Below are 16,579 nucleotides of genomic sequence, written 5' to 3' on the forward strand. Positions count from 1 at the left end.
TGGTCACTTTCAACTTTTACATTACTGATATAAAAACAGTAAAGTTTCTCACAAAGTCATAAATCATATGCTCTAGTCAAATACAGTCTATATTTTCAAATTATTTCAAATGATTATTTTTCTCTGATGTGGTCCAATATAAATTTTAGATGAAGTTCTGAATTGAATCACAGAATCACAGAATCGTCTAGGTTGGAAGAGACCTCCAAGATCATCTAGTCCAACCTCAGCCCTAACACTAACAAGTCCTACACTAAACCATATCACTAAGGGCTACATCTAAACGTCTTTTAAAGACCTCCAGGGATGGCGACTCAACCACCTCCCTGGGCAGCCCATTCCAATGCCTAACAACCCTTTCAGTAAAGAAGTTCTTCCTAACATCCAACCTAAACCTCCCCTGGCGCAACTTTAGCCCATTCCCCCTCGTCCTGTCACCAGGCACGTGGGAGAAGAGGCCAACCCCCACCTCTCTACAGCCTCCTTTAAGGTACCTATAGAGAGCGATGAGGTCTCCCCTAAGCCTCCTCTTCTCCAGGCTAAACAACCCCAGCTCCCTCAGCCGCTCCTCATAAGACTTGTTCTCCAGACCCCTCACCAGCTTCGTTGCCCTTCTCTGGACTCTCTTGAGCACCTCCATGTCCTTCCTGTAGCAAGGGGCCCAAAACTGAACACAGTACTCAAGGTGCGGCCTCACCAGAGCCGAGTACAGGGGCACAATCACTTCCCTAGACCTGCTGGCCACACTGCTTCTTATACAGGCCAGGATGCTGTTGGCCTTCTTGGCCACCTGGGCACACTGCTGGCTCATATTCAGCCGACTATCAACCAGTACTCCCAGGTCCTTCTCGGCCAGGCAGCTTTCCAGCCACTCATCTCCCAGCCTGTAGCTCTGCTTGGGGTTGTTGTGCCCCAGGTGCAGGACCCGGCACTTGGCCTTGTTGAACGTCATACAGTTGGCCTCAGCCCATCGCTCCAGCCTATCCAGATCCTCCTGCAGAGCCTTCCTGCCCTCGAGCAGATCGACACACGCACCTAACTTGGTGTCATCTGCAAACTTACTGAGGGTGCACTCGATCCCCTCATCCAGGTCATCGATAAAGATATTAAAGAGGACCGGCCCCAGCACTGAGCCCTGGGGGACTCCACTAGTGACCGGCCTCCAACTGGATTTGGCTCCATTCACCACAACTCTTTGGGCCCGGCCATCCAGCCAGTTTTTAACCCAACAAAGCGTACGCCAGTCCAAGCCACGAGCAGCCAGTTTCTTGAGGAGAATGTTGTGTGAAACGGTGTCAAAAGCCTTACTGAAGTCAAGGTAGATCGCATCCACAGCCTTCCCCTCATCCACCAAGCACGTCAGTTGGTCATAGAAGGAGATCAGGTTCATCAAGCAGGACCTACCTTTCACAAACCCATGCTGACTGGGCCTGATCGCCTGGTTGCCCTGAAGACTAATAACTGTTACAAGCTACATTAAAAAAATGTGGCAGCAGTGTGCAAATACCTTCCAGAAAGTAGAACTACCACGCTGAATGCAAAAAGAGGCTAGTACACAGCAAATCACAATTTAGCTACTATTCATCCTAACTATATAGCTTACGGTCAGATGGCACCACTTTATACAGACAGATACTGATGTTAAAACAATTCACATCTACCAATTTTAATGATATTTTTAATATATCTATACTCTTCATTTAACAATGAACAATGTCAAAGATTCAAATTATGCTTGTAACAAAGAATAGAACTGGAAATCCTCTCTCTTAGTCTTTACCACACAGAGCACATCCTCATTTTCTTAAACCCAACAGACTCAAATGTGCTCTTGCAGTAGTTTCAATAAAAACAGCACTACAATGACTACATAAGCTAACATACAACACAACCAACTGAGGCAACTCTTAGCAAAATTGGAATTATAGAATTATGATTTTTAGCAAAAGTTCTGGTGACTGTTGAAACTAAATTTTACAAACTACCTTGTAGTTTCATAATATTAAATAATGGTAACCTGATTTAATCTTCACTTTCTAAATCTATTGCTGCTAGAGTTACTTCACAAATAAGATGAGTAAAAGCTGAGCCACCACATATCTGGCAAATCTCATCCATTCATTTATATTCAGGTGATCCCAGACTGCAGTGCCATTATTTCCAATGTACATCATTAAAGGCAGACAACTTTTTACAGTAATTTTCTGTATTGCTAACATCTGTTCAAAGTAGCAGTCATACTGCTGATCACCTATCTTATGCACATATTAATAAAACGTGACAAGACCTCCCTCTGCAACTCACTGTGGAGGGCGCAACACACCATGCTGCGGGGAACAAGGGCTTTGATGAGGTTGTTAAAGAAACTTTCTTCCTCCTCAACCATACTGCCCTCAGATAAAAACACTGGCTTTTGCTGTCAAAAGCCAGTGTCAAAATTCCCACCCATCAGCTAGAGACACAAAAGATGGGCACTGAAGCAGCTGCATTTCCCTACAGAGTAAGTCCAGCTCCTAGCTGGCATTGGCCATTTCATCTCTACTTACCATGAAACAGGACTGGACACTGGGCTGTGAGGGCTCTGAAGCTGGAGTTCTTGGTCCTCAGGCAGAAGGGATGACCAAGTATGTTGGAGAGTACATGCGAGAAGGTGGTTCAACTCCAGGCCAGAGGCCAGTATAGCCTTTGACTAAAGCCCTGGAAACTCACAGGCGTATCTGAAAACTACCTCCAAGCTTGTACCAACCAGCCTGCCATCCATGCAAAACCCACCTCTCATTAATCAAAGGATAATGACACTAGCAAACAGGCAGCCCAGGAATTCCCAAGGCCTGTCTCTGGGTTTGGGATGATATGATGTCTGGCTCTGTGTTTATAAAATCCACTTGTTAAAGTGAAACAGTCTGGAATTCTTACTGGAGCTTGCAAAAAGCAACAAAAAATCCAAAACATATTCCAAAACACATACACAAAACCAAACACATTTTGGTCCAACTCCAAAAAAAAAACAAAAAAAACCATCAGCCTCTTGCTCGTTTAAGAATGATGCGTTTCATCTATGCAAGTAACAAAGTTGAACTGGGACCTCCTAACCTCCTAGAAGGGCGCATGAAAAATGAGAAGTGGCCCTCAACAGCAACAGAAGAAAACTTTCTCTTTTTCTCTCCCTCCCATGAAAAGAATCTGGGGAGGGAGGATGATGAGATCCATCCAAACGTCACAGAAAGTTTTAGCTATTTAAAAAGCCAAAAGCAAATTTACAGTCTATAAATTGTTAGCACATGTAAGGCCATGAAAACATTTTTGGTACCCATGGATGGCAGGAAAAGGATAAAGCAAAGTTCTGGTGTGGTCCAAACTCAGAGGGGCAAAGGCACTGTGAAAGTAAAACAGAGGAAACATTTATGGAATTAAGCTAAAAGATGCAAAATAAGCTCTTTTTAAAAGTATCTAGTAATCTAAGCAAACTCTATTAGCATCTAAACAACAGTCAATCCCATGACAACTGAATTAGGTTTTAAAAGGACTAAGAACACCCTCCAGTATGTTGTAGGTATACTGACTGTAAAAAGCTGGTGAATATTCTTACTGGGAGACATAGCCACAGGAAAAGACAGATTCAATTGCTTTATTCTATGCCTTGGGAAATTCAGGTATGAGCTGTAACTGAATTAAAGCTTCAAAGCAAATAGCATGGAAAGCCACTTCATATTTCAACAGTCTCCCAGGAATCATAATGGAGCCCAAGGAAGGCAAAGCTGCCCTGCTCAGAAGGGAGGTGACACCCCACCCTTCCGATTTCAATTTCAAGCAGGACCAAGCTGTCGCCCTAGCACACCCGTTCGGTGGACGTTCCTGCAGCTTTCAGCAGGGCAGCCTCCTGAGCAGCGGTCCTGCCAGAGCCAAACACCAATGCAGCAGAACGCTGGTAATAAATCTGGGCCTCTTACAAACAAAGGTGGAAAATAAATTATTTCTACAGGAACTTGGTGGAACCTGGAGGGAGGAACAAAACTCCAAACAGCCACTTACAAAATCATGCAGCAATAAAACACGCCATGCTAGTACTTACGATGGGGAGCCCACCACCTTCACACAGCACAAACGCTTCGATACAGAAACCCCCTCGCCACCCGGGCGGGACACACAGTTAGCGGAGGCACGGGGCAGGGGACTGCGGCCCGCTACCGGCGCTGTGACCAGCAGCGCTCTCCCGGAGGACACCGCCAGCTGCTGAAGGAGACGGGACGCGCCCGGGAGCACCGCGCACCGACCCGCCGGCAGCGCCGCCCGGCAGGGCACAGCCCGCGGAGCCCCCCCCGCGCGCTCCCCGGGCAGGCTCCGAGCGAGCACCGCGCGCTGCTCAGCGCGGAGCCCTGGGGACACGCCGGGCATTTGCCCGGGCAGCGACCACGCTTCCAGAGGCGGGGAACAGCGCTGCTCCCAGGGCGAGAGCGAGGCGTTCGCGGCTCTCCAGCTCAGAGCGCCTGGCAAGAGGCGGCGGGCTGCGGGCGGCGGCGCCGGAGCCGGGGCCGCACCGCTCGCAAGGCCGGGCCGGGCCGGGCCGGGCCGGGGGCACCGCGCTCGGCCGCCCCCGGGGTGCCGGGCCCCGCCGCCCCCCGCAGCCCCGCCGCAGCCCCGCCGGGGGAGGGGGCGGTGCCGGGCCGGGCCCCTCCTGCCCCCGCCCCCCGGCGCCGGCAGCGCGGAGGGGAGGGGAGGGGAGGAGGAGGGAGGCTGGGCTGGGCTGGGCTGGGCTGGGCCGCGCCGCTCGCTGCAGCGCTCGGCTCCGCTCGCCGAGGAGGAGGGAGAGGAGAGGGAGCGCCGCGCCTCGCCTCGCCTCAGCCGCCCGGCCCGCGCCGCGCCGCTCGCTGCCTGCCGCCGCCCCGCTCGCTCCCGCCTCCGCCCGGCGCCGAAGATGGCCGGCTGGCAGAGCTACGTGGACAACCTGATGTGCGATGGCTGCTGCCAGGAGGCCGCCATTGTGGGGTACTGCGACGCCAAGTACGTCTGGGCAGCCACGGCCGGCGGCATCTTCCAGAGCATCACGGTGAGGGCCGCAGCGGCGCCGGGCGATGGGGCGCCCGCGGGCGGTGCCGGGGACGGGGGCACCTTGCGGGGGGACGGGGGGGATCGGCGGCTGCCCCGGGCGGGGGGGGGAGGGGGGCGGCAGGCCCGCGCCGCAGAGCCGCTGAGGCGGGCCGGGCGGGCCGCGGCGCTGCGCCGCCTTTTTGTCTCCGGCCGCCCGCGGCCGCGGGGGGAAAGGCCGGGCCTCCGCGCGGGGGCGGGGGCCGGTGCCAGCGCGCGGGGGCCGCGGGAGGCGGCGGCGCGGCGGGAGAGGCCGCGCGCGGCGCGGCTTGCGTAGGGCTGCCTGCGCCTGGGCCTGGCGCTGCGGCGAGGCTTACGTGCGCGGCGTAGGCGGCGTTCGTGAATGCCCACCTCGCCGCTGGCTCCATGTTTTCCATCGCCAAGATGGCGCACTGCCATTGATTCCTCCCTCCCTCCCCTCCCCCAGCCCTGCCCGTCCTCCCCCCGCTGCGGCCCGGGCCCGGGCCCGGCTCCCGCTGCCCGTGCAGAGGCGCCGCGCGGGGCGGGCCCTGCGGCACCGCGGCCCCCTCCCCTCCCGCTCCGCGCTGCCCTGGCCCGGCCGCCCCGGGCCGCCCCGAGCCGAGCCGCCGGCCCGCGCCGCGCCCCGCCCCGCGCCGGGCCCGGCGCGGCGTGCCGGGGCTGGGGCCGGGCCGGGGGCTGGGGCTGGGGCCGGGCCTGGCGCGGCGGTGTCGGGGCTGGGGCCGGGCCCGGCGCGGTGGGGCCGGTGCCGAGCGGGGCCGCGGCTGGGGCCGAGCGCGGCGCGGGGCGGCGGTGCCGGGCCTGCCGTGACTCTGCACTTTGCGGCGGCCGCCGCCTCGTGTCGCGGCCAGGGCCCGGCCCCCGCGGCGCCCCCCTGCCGGGCCGTTCCGTGCCCCCCTCGCGGCTGCCCCCGCCGGCCGCCCGCCTTTCTCCGCTGCGGCGCCGGCGGCGCGGGGCCGTGCCCGGCCTGGCGGAGGCCGCGGCAGCCGCTCGGCGAGGGCAGGCGCCAGAGGCCGGCACCCGACCCGGCCGCGAGGGGCGGATGGCCGGCAGGCTCTCCTGCGCTGTGCTCGGTGTCGAACCCGACTCCTGAGGGCACCGAAACGCGTTTGGTACTTAATAAGTTCAGTCGTCCAGTGCTTCCGTTAACGACACCTTGGTACCCAGCAATACTTGGGTTATGAAGTGTTTCGGGACAGCAGTTCCACCGCTTCCAGTGGCAGCAAATCAGCACAATGTATGCACCTAATAACAAAGTCTGTTCTGGAGTACTTCCTGGTGGGAACAAGGGGAAGCTTTCTATCTAATCCTCTCAACCAGAGACAGGACGCTTTTGAAATAGAGATTGGGCAGTAAGATAAAGTAGTGCTAACTCTGGACTTTTTTCTTTGACAGCCAGTAGAAATAGATATGATTGTAGGAAAAGACCGAGAGGGTTTCTTCACCAACGGTCTGACCCTTGGTGCAAAGAAGTGCTCTGTGATCAGAGATAGCCTGTATGTTGATGGTGACTGCACAATGGACATCAGGACAAAGAGTCAAGGTGGTGAGCCAACATACAACGTTGCTGTAGGCAGAGCTGGCCGAGGTAAGCAGGATTTTATTCACTCATAGATCATTCAGTTAACAGTATGAACCTGGGCATAGGCTCCGGTTACTAAGTCCAAAATATTGTATTTAATGGTTAACTAATCGGGGTGGGTGGCGGTGGTCAGGCTGATTAACTAGATTTTTGCCTAAGATTAAACACTTGTCCTGGTTCCCCCATGTGTGATCACAGTTGGGCGCTAGGCTGTGAAATGGTTGATGAGACCTCAGGCAAAAAGGACCTGGTTATTGCTGGAGTAAATTGGCCAACTATATTGCAACTAAAGTTTACAGTAGAATACCATAGGGATACATTAACGATTTATAGTGAAATAAGCTTTTACGTTGAAAATGTCTCAACCGAAAGTTTATTCTGCACAGAAGTGAATTTCTTGTATGAGCTACTTCCACTTGCCTTTTAACAAGTTCTACACTAACTCCTCTTGCACTTACTATTGAGCTCTCTGAAGTCTGTCTTTGGGGAAAAAATGCCTGTCCAATTTGGTATCAGGGAGAAACTTGCTTTATGCTAGTTTGTCTACTCCTTGTGCTCCTCACTTAAATTCCAGCAAAATATGCTACTGAGAAGGCATTATGCTCAAATGTTTAAAAAAAAAAAAAAGTGCCTCAAAATACTGGCTACAAGCAGTATGCATTGTGTTCAGAATACCTAGCTTAGCGTTTTTTATCTTGCTGTAGAATAAATTGGTGATCACTGGACTTCTGCATATAAATTTTTTTTTAAAAAGCAAAATTTGTCTGTAAGCTAAAGCCAGGTGACGAGTGTTTGCAGCACTTAAAAAAAACAAGCAGAGTTCTGACTCCTTGCCACAAATTATGGAATGCTAATGAGAATGGTCTGTCTTAAGCCTTTTCTGAGCAAATTGCTATGGAGATGTACAATCACCTGTAGGTAGGCTGACTGCAGTATTTCCAATTACACTGTACCTAACTTGGGAAACAATTGTGCTTGTGAGAGTATAGTGCTTAGTGTGTCTGTGTACCTGCTAGTGACATCTGCTGGCAACTTGCAGATGGTGTGTACTGCTGAAGAGCCTTACCATGTTCTTGTTTGCAAGACAGCTGGGACACTTCATCACCAGAGTTCTGAGATTAATTGGAGTCAGCATTGAAATCTCTGTCTTTTGCAAAATGTGAAGCATGCTTTATAGTGGTATTATTGCATGACAAGTCTAAGTTCAGGTCTGACCCTATGGATTTTTTGCTAGCAATACGACAGTTATTCTGGTTCTTAGACTGGCAGTGTCCGCTGCAGACATGACTATTTATTACCTCTTGTGCTCTTCAGCATCACAGTTCTTCTATGTGTACAACTACTTTTGTCCCTGACACCACTTTTTCTCCCCCTTGTTTTTTAACATGTAGCCAGGGTTTCCTGGCTGGGTGATGGCAGATGGTGGATAGGCACTATGGTGCTTTTTTGAGGTAGTTGGTGGCTTTTTTTTTTATTAAGCGATGAACTCATGACTTACCTGAAGGGTAACCCATGCCTTCTCCCAGCCCTGTCTACATCTGTATTTTTTACAAGATTCCTGTAAAACTAGCTTAATACCAAAGTACTAAATCTTGAATTTGAGTGTGTTTATTGCACTGCCTAAAACTTGCATTATTTCCTTGTCTAACACACTCTTTTTAAAACTTTTTTCTTTTCTCTTTCAGTCTTGGTCTTTGTAATGGGCAAAGAAGGGGTCCATGGAGGCGGATTGAATAAGAAGGCATACTCAATGGCAAAATACTTGAGAGACTCTGGGTTCTAGTTGCTAGGCAGACTGTTAAGTACTAGGGGAAGATTGCTATTAAACTTTCCTGGCGGTGAGCTTTAAACCTTACATTCTGGAAACTTTATTAGCAATGCAGGGTGATGGGGTATGAACCTGTGTCTCCTTTGTATCCCTTTGTTGGTGGGGAAAGGTGTTATTTTTTTTTCTTTAATTCTGTTCATTTCTGTTTTGTTTCCTTGTGTACTCCAGCATTGGTTATAGTCATGGGAAAGGAAGGTGTCCATGGAGGGACACTCAACAAGAAAGCATATGAACTGGCTTTATACCTGAGGAGGTCTGACGTCTAAGCAGCCTCTCCCCATCCAGCTAGCAACTGTCTTCATCACCACCCAGTTGTGTTCAGTGCTACCAGACTGTAGATGGTAGTTTGTGTTTTTTATTTACCCATTTTCTAATGTCATAATTCCAGTTACCCTTTGTTCATTTGTATGTTAACCACTGTGTGTAACCAAGTCCCATATCTGGCACCATTACTGCACCACAAAGATGATATGCATGATACCTTGAAAAACTATTGGGAGGGGAATATGCCAAGTGTAGGCTTTGCTTTGTCTTAGCAATTAGTGTGTATTGACAACTAAAACAACTTAAATACTAAACAAGGTGCCGATTGTACAATCTAATTTGATCGATGCCTCTTCAGCACTTTGAGCAATTACACAGCTCACTAGTCTTCCTTTCATAGAGCATGGTTGGGAGGAAAAAGTGCATGCATATCTTTATTTCTGTCCCTCTCCCCTCTTGTGTTTTTGTTTGTTTTTTTAATCCACATACGTTTGCTTACACCTATTTTTATAGTGCCTGGTTTGTTTAACCAATTTGCCACTCAAAAGCTATTAATGTTAAATCAGTTTTGTTGTTGCACTTCACTGTAGGTTTAAGTCTCCCACTTTTTCTTCATGATGTCTGAAGCTTGTACTGCTTAATAAGTGCAATGGCAAAACTATCAAAGGGTACAGATGCACTTCCTCCCATGACCTTACAACCACCATCCCGAATGAATCCCCAGGGACATTCCATCTTTGCAATAGCTCAGGCACTTTTTTTTTTTTTTGCCAGCTCCTGTTCTGTAGTTGAATTGTAAAAGGCTGCCATTATGGACATTAGATATCCCAACATAACCATCTGGAGTGTGTCTGGTTTCAGTTTTTCATAGGACCAATTTTAATTTGCAGCTTGGGTTTTTTTTTTTTTTTTTTTTTAAATTAAACTGCAATGTCATTGTGGAAAACTGCCACCTTCAGCTATTCTGGGAGCGCTGACTGACTCCAGTCTTTCTGCCAGATTACTTACTGGTTAAAGAGTTCCGCTGCTCTGAAGCCATTATTCAGATGAAGGTTGGTAGTTTGAAAGCTAACCTGTCAAAATGATGCCATTTCAAATTTAAAATCTTCATTTGGCCTGTCACACCCTTGCTGCAGAAATCATGGAGTGAACTGCCTTGTGCACCAGTCATTTGAAATGTCTGTAACCAAACTCTCAGTTCAGGCACGGTACTAACTTGTATGTCCATTTAAAGAGAACTGCAGAACTCTGTATACAAAAGAATAAATGGGAGATGGTATTGGTTGGAATAACTGACTTGGCTGTCTTGTGATGAATTTTTTAATATGTATTCTGTGCCATACTATTGTTTAAAAAAAATGAACTGTTGCTATTGTGAGATGGATTTTAACTGACTACAAGGGTTTCTTTTGAATGGCACTACTTTAGGGACATTCTAGTATTTGCTTCTATTGTTGGGCCTTGTGGATAATGTACAGATTTAAACAAATTCTTGTTGCTGATTTGTCCATTTCTTTCCCTGCACTTTGTTACATCTGGGATACAGTCTAACTCATCTGATTTAATATGCATTTCAAAAAATGCCATAACTATTAAAAACACCTTGTTTACAGACAGATGAAATAAATTTATTCCAACCAAACAAAATAAGACTGTTTGTAATTTCTTTTTTCCCCCACAGCTCTCCTCTGAAGCCCTTCCTTGTTGCATGGCTGACTACTCTAATAGTTGACCTAAGTGCAGTTGTAAGTTTTGTGAAATAGTAATAGTATGGTAATACCACTCTAGTTAAAGGACAAAATTCTAAGCCTTTATAAAAGGCCTTTGAGGTAGATATACCTAAATTAAGAGATGATTTCTTTTGGCTACCTCTGCGTTTACCAGCGTAAAGGCGGAGTGCATTCCCACCTGCTTTACAGCATTTCCCATACTATGAAAATGTAGAAAACACTAAAAAATGGAAAACAGAAGCAAGAGGAGACCTCTGCCACACAATCTATTCAGTAGGATAAGAGCTTGCTCCCCTCTGGTAGGGAAGAGGTTTAAGGTCTGCCAGCTAAACAGCATCTCTGAGGCTTCCGGTGTGTCTGCTACCAAAGCACTCTGAAACCTTGAGTCACATGAAAGCAGTGTGCCTTTTAAGATCTGACGGTAAACAATGGGTGTTTGAAGGGGGGGGGGGGGGGAGAAAGAAAAGCCCAGACCTTAGAGGTTAATCTTCAGCTAAGGTGATGTTTTTCTTCTCAGTCCTGACTGCCAGTTGCTTGCTGCTTGGATGTTACCACCAAAATGCCATTGTTCTCCCCTATCTTCCCCTTCATCTTAATCTTCAGTGTAACTGTTGCACCCACTCTTGCTCCTAGCTCCCCCTCTAACTGAAGCCTTCACATATGCAATATATATCGCCTCTGGCTGCTTGAGCGGCTTAGGGTCTGAGCTGTACCTTCCACCTTTAACTTCTATTATAGTGCTATAATTGAAACAGACTAGAACAAGCCCACAGCCCAGAACAAGTTTACTTTTGGTAGTTTCTAATACAGAGGATGCAAACCTCTCACTTTTCCAGTAAAATTGTTATATCAGAATGTGTGTTTTGCTCTGTATCTAAATTTTGCCTAAACCAAACTTAACATTGCACTTACATGCTGATTGCAGGATTTTTATTTTTGGTTGTTTGAAGTTTTTCAATAATGAGGCTATCATGTCAGGAATTCACTGTAATGGCACCTCAGAGGAAGGAATAACATTAGCAGCACATACTGAGTACTTCGCCTCCCATTCCTTATTCAACCTAACATGGTTTCTTTATGATCAATCCCCCTTCTGAGCACGTGTCCAGAGGAGGCATCTACATTGTCCCCTAGCTATAGCTACTACTTCTTGTGAGAAATAAGTGTTGCTCAAACTACCTTCCCAAATGCTGTTCAATTTCCACAGCAAAATGGTGTCTGCACATATTATTTAACAGGATCTACCTAAAGTATATTTCTTGAGTAGCCTGAATGCTCATTGAATTTGACTCTATTACATTTAATCCCTCTACTAATTTCCAGATTATATACAACTTAAAAACCACTTAAATTCCCCAGTGCTAAGAGCTTAATTTCTGACATAGGATCATTCCGCATTCAAGGTTGTGGTTTTTTTTTTTCCTCCTTGCAGAAAGGTACTAACAGAGATACAATAAAATACTTTATCAGTTTAATTCTATTGACACAGCAAAGTCACATGCACAGCAATGTACTTATTGCCCTTCTCTTGGTGATTAGCAGCGTTACACTGTTCAGGGTCTAACCTGCCAGTTAATGTTCTGTAATATAGTACTACTGCTCCAGCCAGTTCTGAGGTAACAGTTTATTAGGTCGTACCACTACTAACAATTCACTCGGGAAAATTAATGCAGAGAAGAGGCAGAATTGCTTTAAAGTTGGGGTGGGTGGGTGTTTTTAAGGGTAGTTCTAAAGTTGTTCTCTCTCTTCCCAAACTCAGGAAGGAAGATAATTCACTACTGACTGAATTGCTTCGCTATTTTAAGGTTCACTTCTCCCTGCTCTATCCCCAGTTTCGTATGCCCCTGTATGGCACACGCTGGCAGATGAGGGAGAGCTGAATTTATGTGCAGACTACCAGGACTTTACAAGATTGTAATGCTGACTTCCAGGCCATTCTAATTAGTCCCTTACTTTCTCTGAAATCACACTTCTGAAGTTAAATGCCAGTGTGTTCACTTTCTCCATCCTAATCATTCACAGACAGGTTTCAATTATACCAGCCACTAGGACTTAGCCTTTTAGATGGTCATTATATTGATTTCTCACTAAATTCATTTTTATAATGAATGCTACTTAGAATTCTGTTAGATGTTTCTTGCCTCTACTGAATTTAACTGTTTACAGAATGAATTGCATTTTGTTTTAATACTCTGTTCTATTATTTTACACGTAGCTGTCCCATTATTACTGTTCATTCAAACATTGCCCTGGAGTTCTTACAGTATTATGTACTGGTTTGTTTTGCTCATTAAATCTTTTCTCCATTCCTTGGTGACCTGTTAAGAAAAATGCTTGTCAGACTTGTCACTTTTTCCTGTACTCTTCCCACCTCTCAGCAAATGAGCACTTATCTTTCCTTTCAAGGGTAAGTTTTAATTCCTGTCTTTTGGCGTCTTTTCAGAGTAGTTTATTCTCCTTATGTAGTGAAAGGTTTGGTTCAAACTTATAAGAAGCTATTTATACTGGTCATACAAATAATTACATTTTGTGATAACAGTCAATGATGCTATGCTATTTTATGTAGACATACACCTCAAAGGACTCATGGAATACTTTAAATTCAGACACTAGTTATAGCTATTTACTAGAAACTTTTCAGCTAGGTAACCAAGCATGAACCTCTTTCAAGTACCAGTGTGCTATTTGGAACATAGCTAGAGACTGAAGTTGGATTGATGGGCTTATAATAGAGGGGGAAAAAAAATTTAAAAAGCAACTGGTAGTCAGCTGCTTGTGGCAAGGTGAGGAAACAATGCGCCTTCACATGATAAACTAGAAGGTCATAGTCCAAAGAAAAATCCATATTTATCTTTTCCTGTAGGTTTGTGAAGACATTGCCTTTTGGGACAGAAGATTTATCCAGCAAGTGTTAATGAAATATACAAGTTATACTCAGAAATGCAGAGATTCCTTTAATGAAGTGCTGTTCTTTTCATTCACATCCTCACTGGCAATGGCAACAGATGAGTAAACTACCTGTGGTGCAAGGCAGGGGGAGGGGCGTGGGGGAGAAATGCCATCTCAGTGTTTACTACCAAGGCCTGCTGAAATGAAATTTACATTAATAGCATTAGGAAATTGGACAATTTTTTGAAACATACAGTAGGTTTGGGATGGAAACAGATTATCACTTTTTGCCTGCGTTTTCTCTGTATAGGATGGCGCGTGGCACGTGAGAAACTGAAGTCTCCTTTCACTTTTTGTCATTGCAGCAAATACTACACTCCGTGTTAGATGTAGCATATGTTAAAAAGTTGACTTCTGTTCATGGTTCTGGGTCACCTAAAATGCAATTATGAATAAACACATGCACTCATTACATATTAACAGCAGGAACCTATTTTAAGAAAAATCTTACAGCTTAGGTTTTCATATTTGGTCTTAACTAGACATAGCTATTTGAGGTGGAATTTTACACAGCAAAATCTCATACATTGTGTTTACCCCATGGATTGCTGTTGGCAGTGGTTTGTATATTAATCATTATTCTTCAATATCCTTTTACCGTGCCGCATTCTGAAAATGAAACCCCCTTTGCTGTTCACCAGTCCAAGAGAATTGATTTCCACTAGCAGGTGTAAGGAAGGAGGGTATGTAGCTGCACTGCACGTTAGGTCAGAAATAACAAATGGAAACACCTCACCTGTAATCTCCTCAGCCCAGGATTTGGCACTTTCTGACTTTCAGAACACAAACACTTAGTCTTCAGCTGTAAAGGTGTTGGCACAGCAGGCAGGAAAAATTAATAGTACTCTGGTCTTATTTCCCCCACACATTTTACATGTACAGACCTGGACTGTTTCAAGCTTCTCATCAAACTAAATGAACAAAAATTGTTTTCGGTGTAGCTTAGTCCCACTGCATAGTGTTGATCAGTATAAAATTTGTACTGCGATACATAGTACGATATAGGTATATGATACTAAGGGATGTTCACAATTCCATGTTCTGGATCTTTAAAAATACTTTAACCTTACATGGTAATACATGTATAAGTACACAATGAATGTAAGGTGTAAGTTAAATAAAATCCTTTTGATACGTAAAGTGGAAAACATTTATTAACATTCTTTCAAGCTTTCCTTATTCAAGGCCATATAAAAAAAGTCTCTGCATTTTGATTATACATGTGCTGTTACTTTCTACATAGTTACAGAGGTATTATATATAATTTACTTTTTTCATGATACACTGGTAAGTACTGAGTTCTGTTTAATAGTTATAAGCACTTGTTTTCAAATCAGGTATTTGAAAGGAACAATTTTTCTATATACATAGTTTAGCAGATTAATGTAGCATAAAATGCTCTTTAGTAAGAGGTATATGAGTTGAGGATCAATAGAATACATACCTAAAATTCTATGTGGAACAAAACCTTCCCTGTTTTAGTCACCCTCTCCCCAACTCCCACATCATCACTGAAAACCAGACTATATCATAGCAAACAAAGCTAAATTAACATATTACGGATGAATCTTACCTTGTGAACCACTTAAAACTAAACATATATATATTCTAAGTTTCCTTATCCTAGGAACTGCTCAAGAGGACTGCTTAAACTCAACTAGAGTGGCAAACTCCAAAGGATTATTTGGAATCAGTGCTTTGAGATAAAAGTGGAATTTCTTCTGCTTCGTTTTGATACATCAACATATAGAATATTGATCTGTTCTACCTTTTTTTTTTTTTCAGTAGCGGTGACAGCTTTTAGGCAAACTCTATACAAACATGCAAATACATTTTTTGTTGGGCTTCAGGGTTAACACATACCATACACATAATAAATATTGCTATCGGTATGACCCAGCTGCAGCTACAAAAAGGATGAAAATTATTTCCAGCTAAATCCCATTTCAACAGACACTGACATTTAAAGTACTCTGTGTAATATTTCTAGTTATATAAACTATTAACATTATTCATTAGTATTGTCAAGTCCAGTTAAACTGTTTGTTTTAAGAACACGTGACTGAATACCTGAATCAAAAATAAATCTATTTGTAATGATTAAACAATAGTACTACAATATGAACCGCTATTGAAGAAACCAGATGGATTACAAATTAAAATATATTACCTACATAAATGTTTGTAAAGTATGACCTTAAGAACTCTTTTGTTCATACACTATTAATTAATAGTAGTCTCAAACGATATTTGTCACTCTATAATCCCTTTCATCATTGGGCTGTAGTTGAACTACTATACTTTCTTCATTTATTCCATTTTCTGCATCACTGCTATCAATATTGTCATTGTCATCTTCCTCATATTCTGAGGACTCTGTCATGTTCTGATGGGAGTGAGATTCTGACAAAGCCCCAAAGGACTGAGTACTAACTGAGGCTAATGGTCTAAGCAAGGGGGTATTTTCAGATACTTCATTTTCTTCTTGACTACTGTCTGTTTCAGAGTCAGAGTCTCCCTGAGAAGGGACCACTTTCTGCTTACAAACAGGACATGTTTTTTTTGTTTTTGTCAGCCATGGGTCCACACACTTGCAGTGATATGCTGTTAGAAAACAAAATACAAGTACATTATTATCTAAGGAAAAAGGACAATTAAACCTGCTAAATTGTATTTATATTGAGTAAAACAGAAACATTTTAGAATTTAACTCATACTGAGAATTTTACTTAAAAGTTTGTTGGCATGTAGACTGTATATCCTTATGTACAAAACACCTAATAGATTAGGATCTAGGACCTAATTATGGACCATTAACATTATGACAAATAATGCAGTAAATACCCATTTCCTCTATTGAATCAATCTGAGAGCAGCCCTGCAATGGGCCACATTTGATAAAATCATCAACATTGGCTTCCAAGTGCAGTCAAGGCAATGATTTGTATAGCTTCAGGCTACAGGACAGACTATAACCATTCATCCACATTGTCTATGTCACTAGTAATCAACTAAATTAAGTTTTATGGTTTAATTGTCTTGGAGAAAGTAAAAGCTTAGTTTTATGTAAAAGGGAACTCTGAAATGTACTTCCCTATTAAAAACAGACATTTAGGGGACAGTGTCAAGCCCAGATTTTTTTTTTCCACATGCATATCCAAA

General features: G+C 45.0%; 2 protein-coding genes and 1 long non-coding RNA gene across 10 annotated transcripts in view; 1 reads left to right on the forward strand and 2 right to left on the reverse strand.

Annotated features, from left to right (window-relative positions):
* Positions 1-4,563, reverse strand: part of LOC106047696 (uncharacterized) — a 71,942-nt gene extending 67,379 nt beyond the window's left edge. For both annotated transcript variants that reach the window (XR_001213902.3, XR_001213901.3), the window contains exons 1-2: positions 4,073-4,563; positions 2,547-3,376 (exon numbers count right to left, since the gene is read on the reverse strand). This is a non-coding gene — a long non-coding RNA (uncharacterized lncRNA). The remainder of the gene's footprint in view (positions 1-2,546; positions 3,377-4,072) is intronic.
* A 156-nt stretch (positions 4,564-4,719) lies between these two features.
* PFN2 (profilin 2) lies at positions 4,720-10,388 on the forward strand. Of its 3 annotated transcripts, none has more exons than XM_067002442.1 (3): positions 4,720-5,047; positions 6,460-6,652; positions 8,643-10,388. In XM_067002442.1, the coding sequence occupies exons 1-3, from the start codon at positions 4,916-4,918 to the stop codon at positions 8,738-8,740; spliced, it is 423 nt and encodes a 140-aa protein (XP_066858543.1). In that variant the 5' UTR covers positions 4,720-4,915; the 3' UTR covers positions 8,741-10,388. The 3 variants fall into 3 exon arrangements, with proteins under 3 accessions (XP_066858543.1, XP_066858542.1, XP_013054732.1); XM_067002441.1 differs by having other exon boundaries at positions 4,722-5,047; positions 8,332-10,388; XM_013199278.3 differs by lacking the exon at positions 4,720-5,047 and adding an exon at positions 6,046-6,301 and having other exon boundaries at positions 8,332-10,388.
* RNF13 (ring finger protein 13) overlaps positions 9,170-16,579 on the reverse strand; it is a 39,332-nt gene continuing 31,922 nt past the window's right edge. For 4 of the 5 annotated variants that reach the window (XM_048059358.2, XM_048059357.2, XM_048059356.2 and 1 more), the window contains exon 10: positions 9,170-16,021. In XM_048059358.2, the coding sequence (XP_047915315.1) occupies positions 15,657-16,021 (365 nt within the window). In that variant the 3' untranslated portion in view covers positions 9,170-15,656. The remainder of the gene's footprint in view (positions 16,022-16,579) is intronic. The other variant, XR_010833544.1, reaches the window with a different exon arrangement.

The sequence above is a fragment of the Anser cygnoides genome, chromosome 9 (assembly GCF_040182565.1).
Source record: "Anser cygnoides isolate HZ-2024a breed goose chromosome 9, Taihu_goose_T2T_genome, whole genome shotgun sequence".
Taxonomy (NCBI): domain Eukaryota; kingdom Metazoa; phylum Chordata; class Aves; order Anseriformes; family Anatidae; genus Anser; species Anser cygnoides.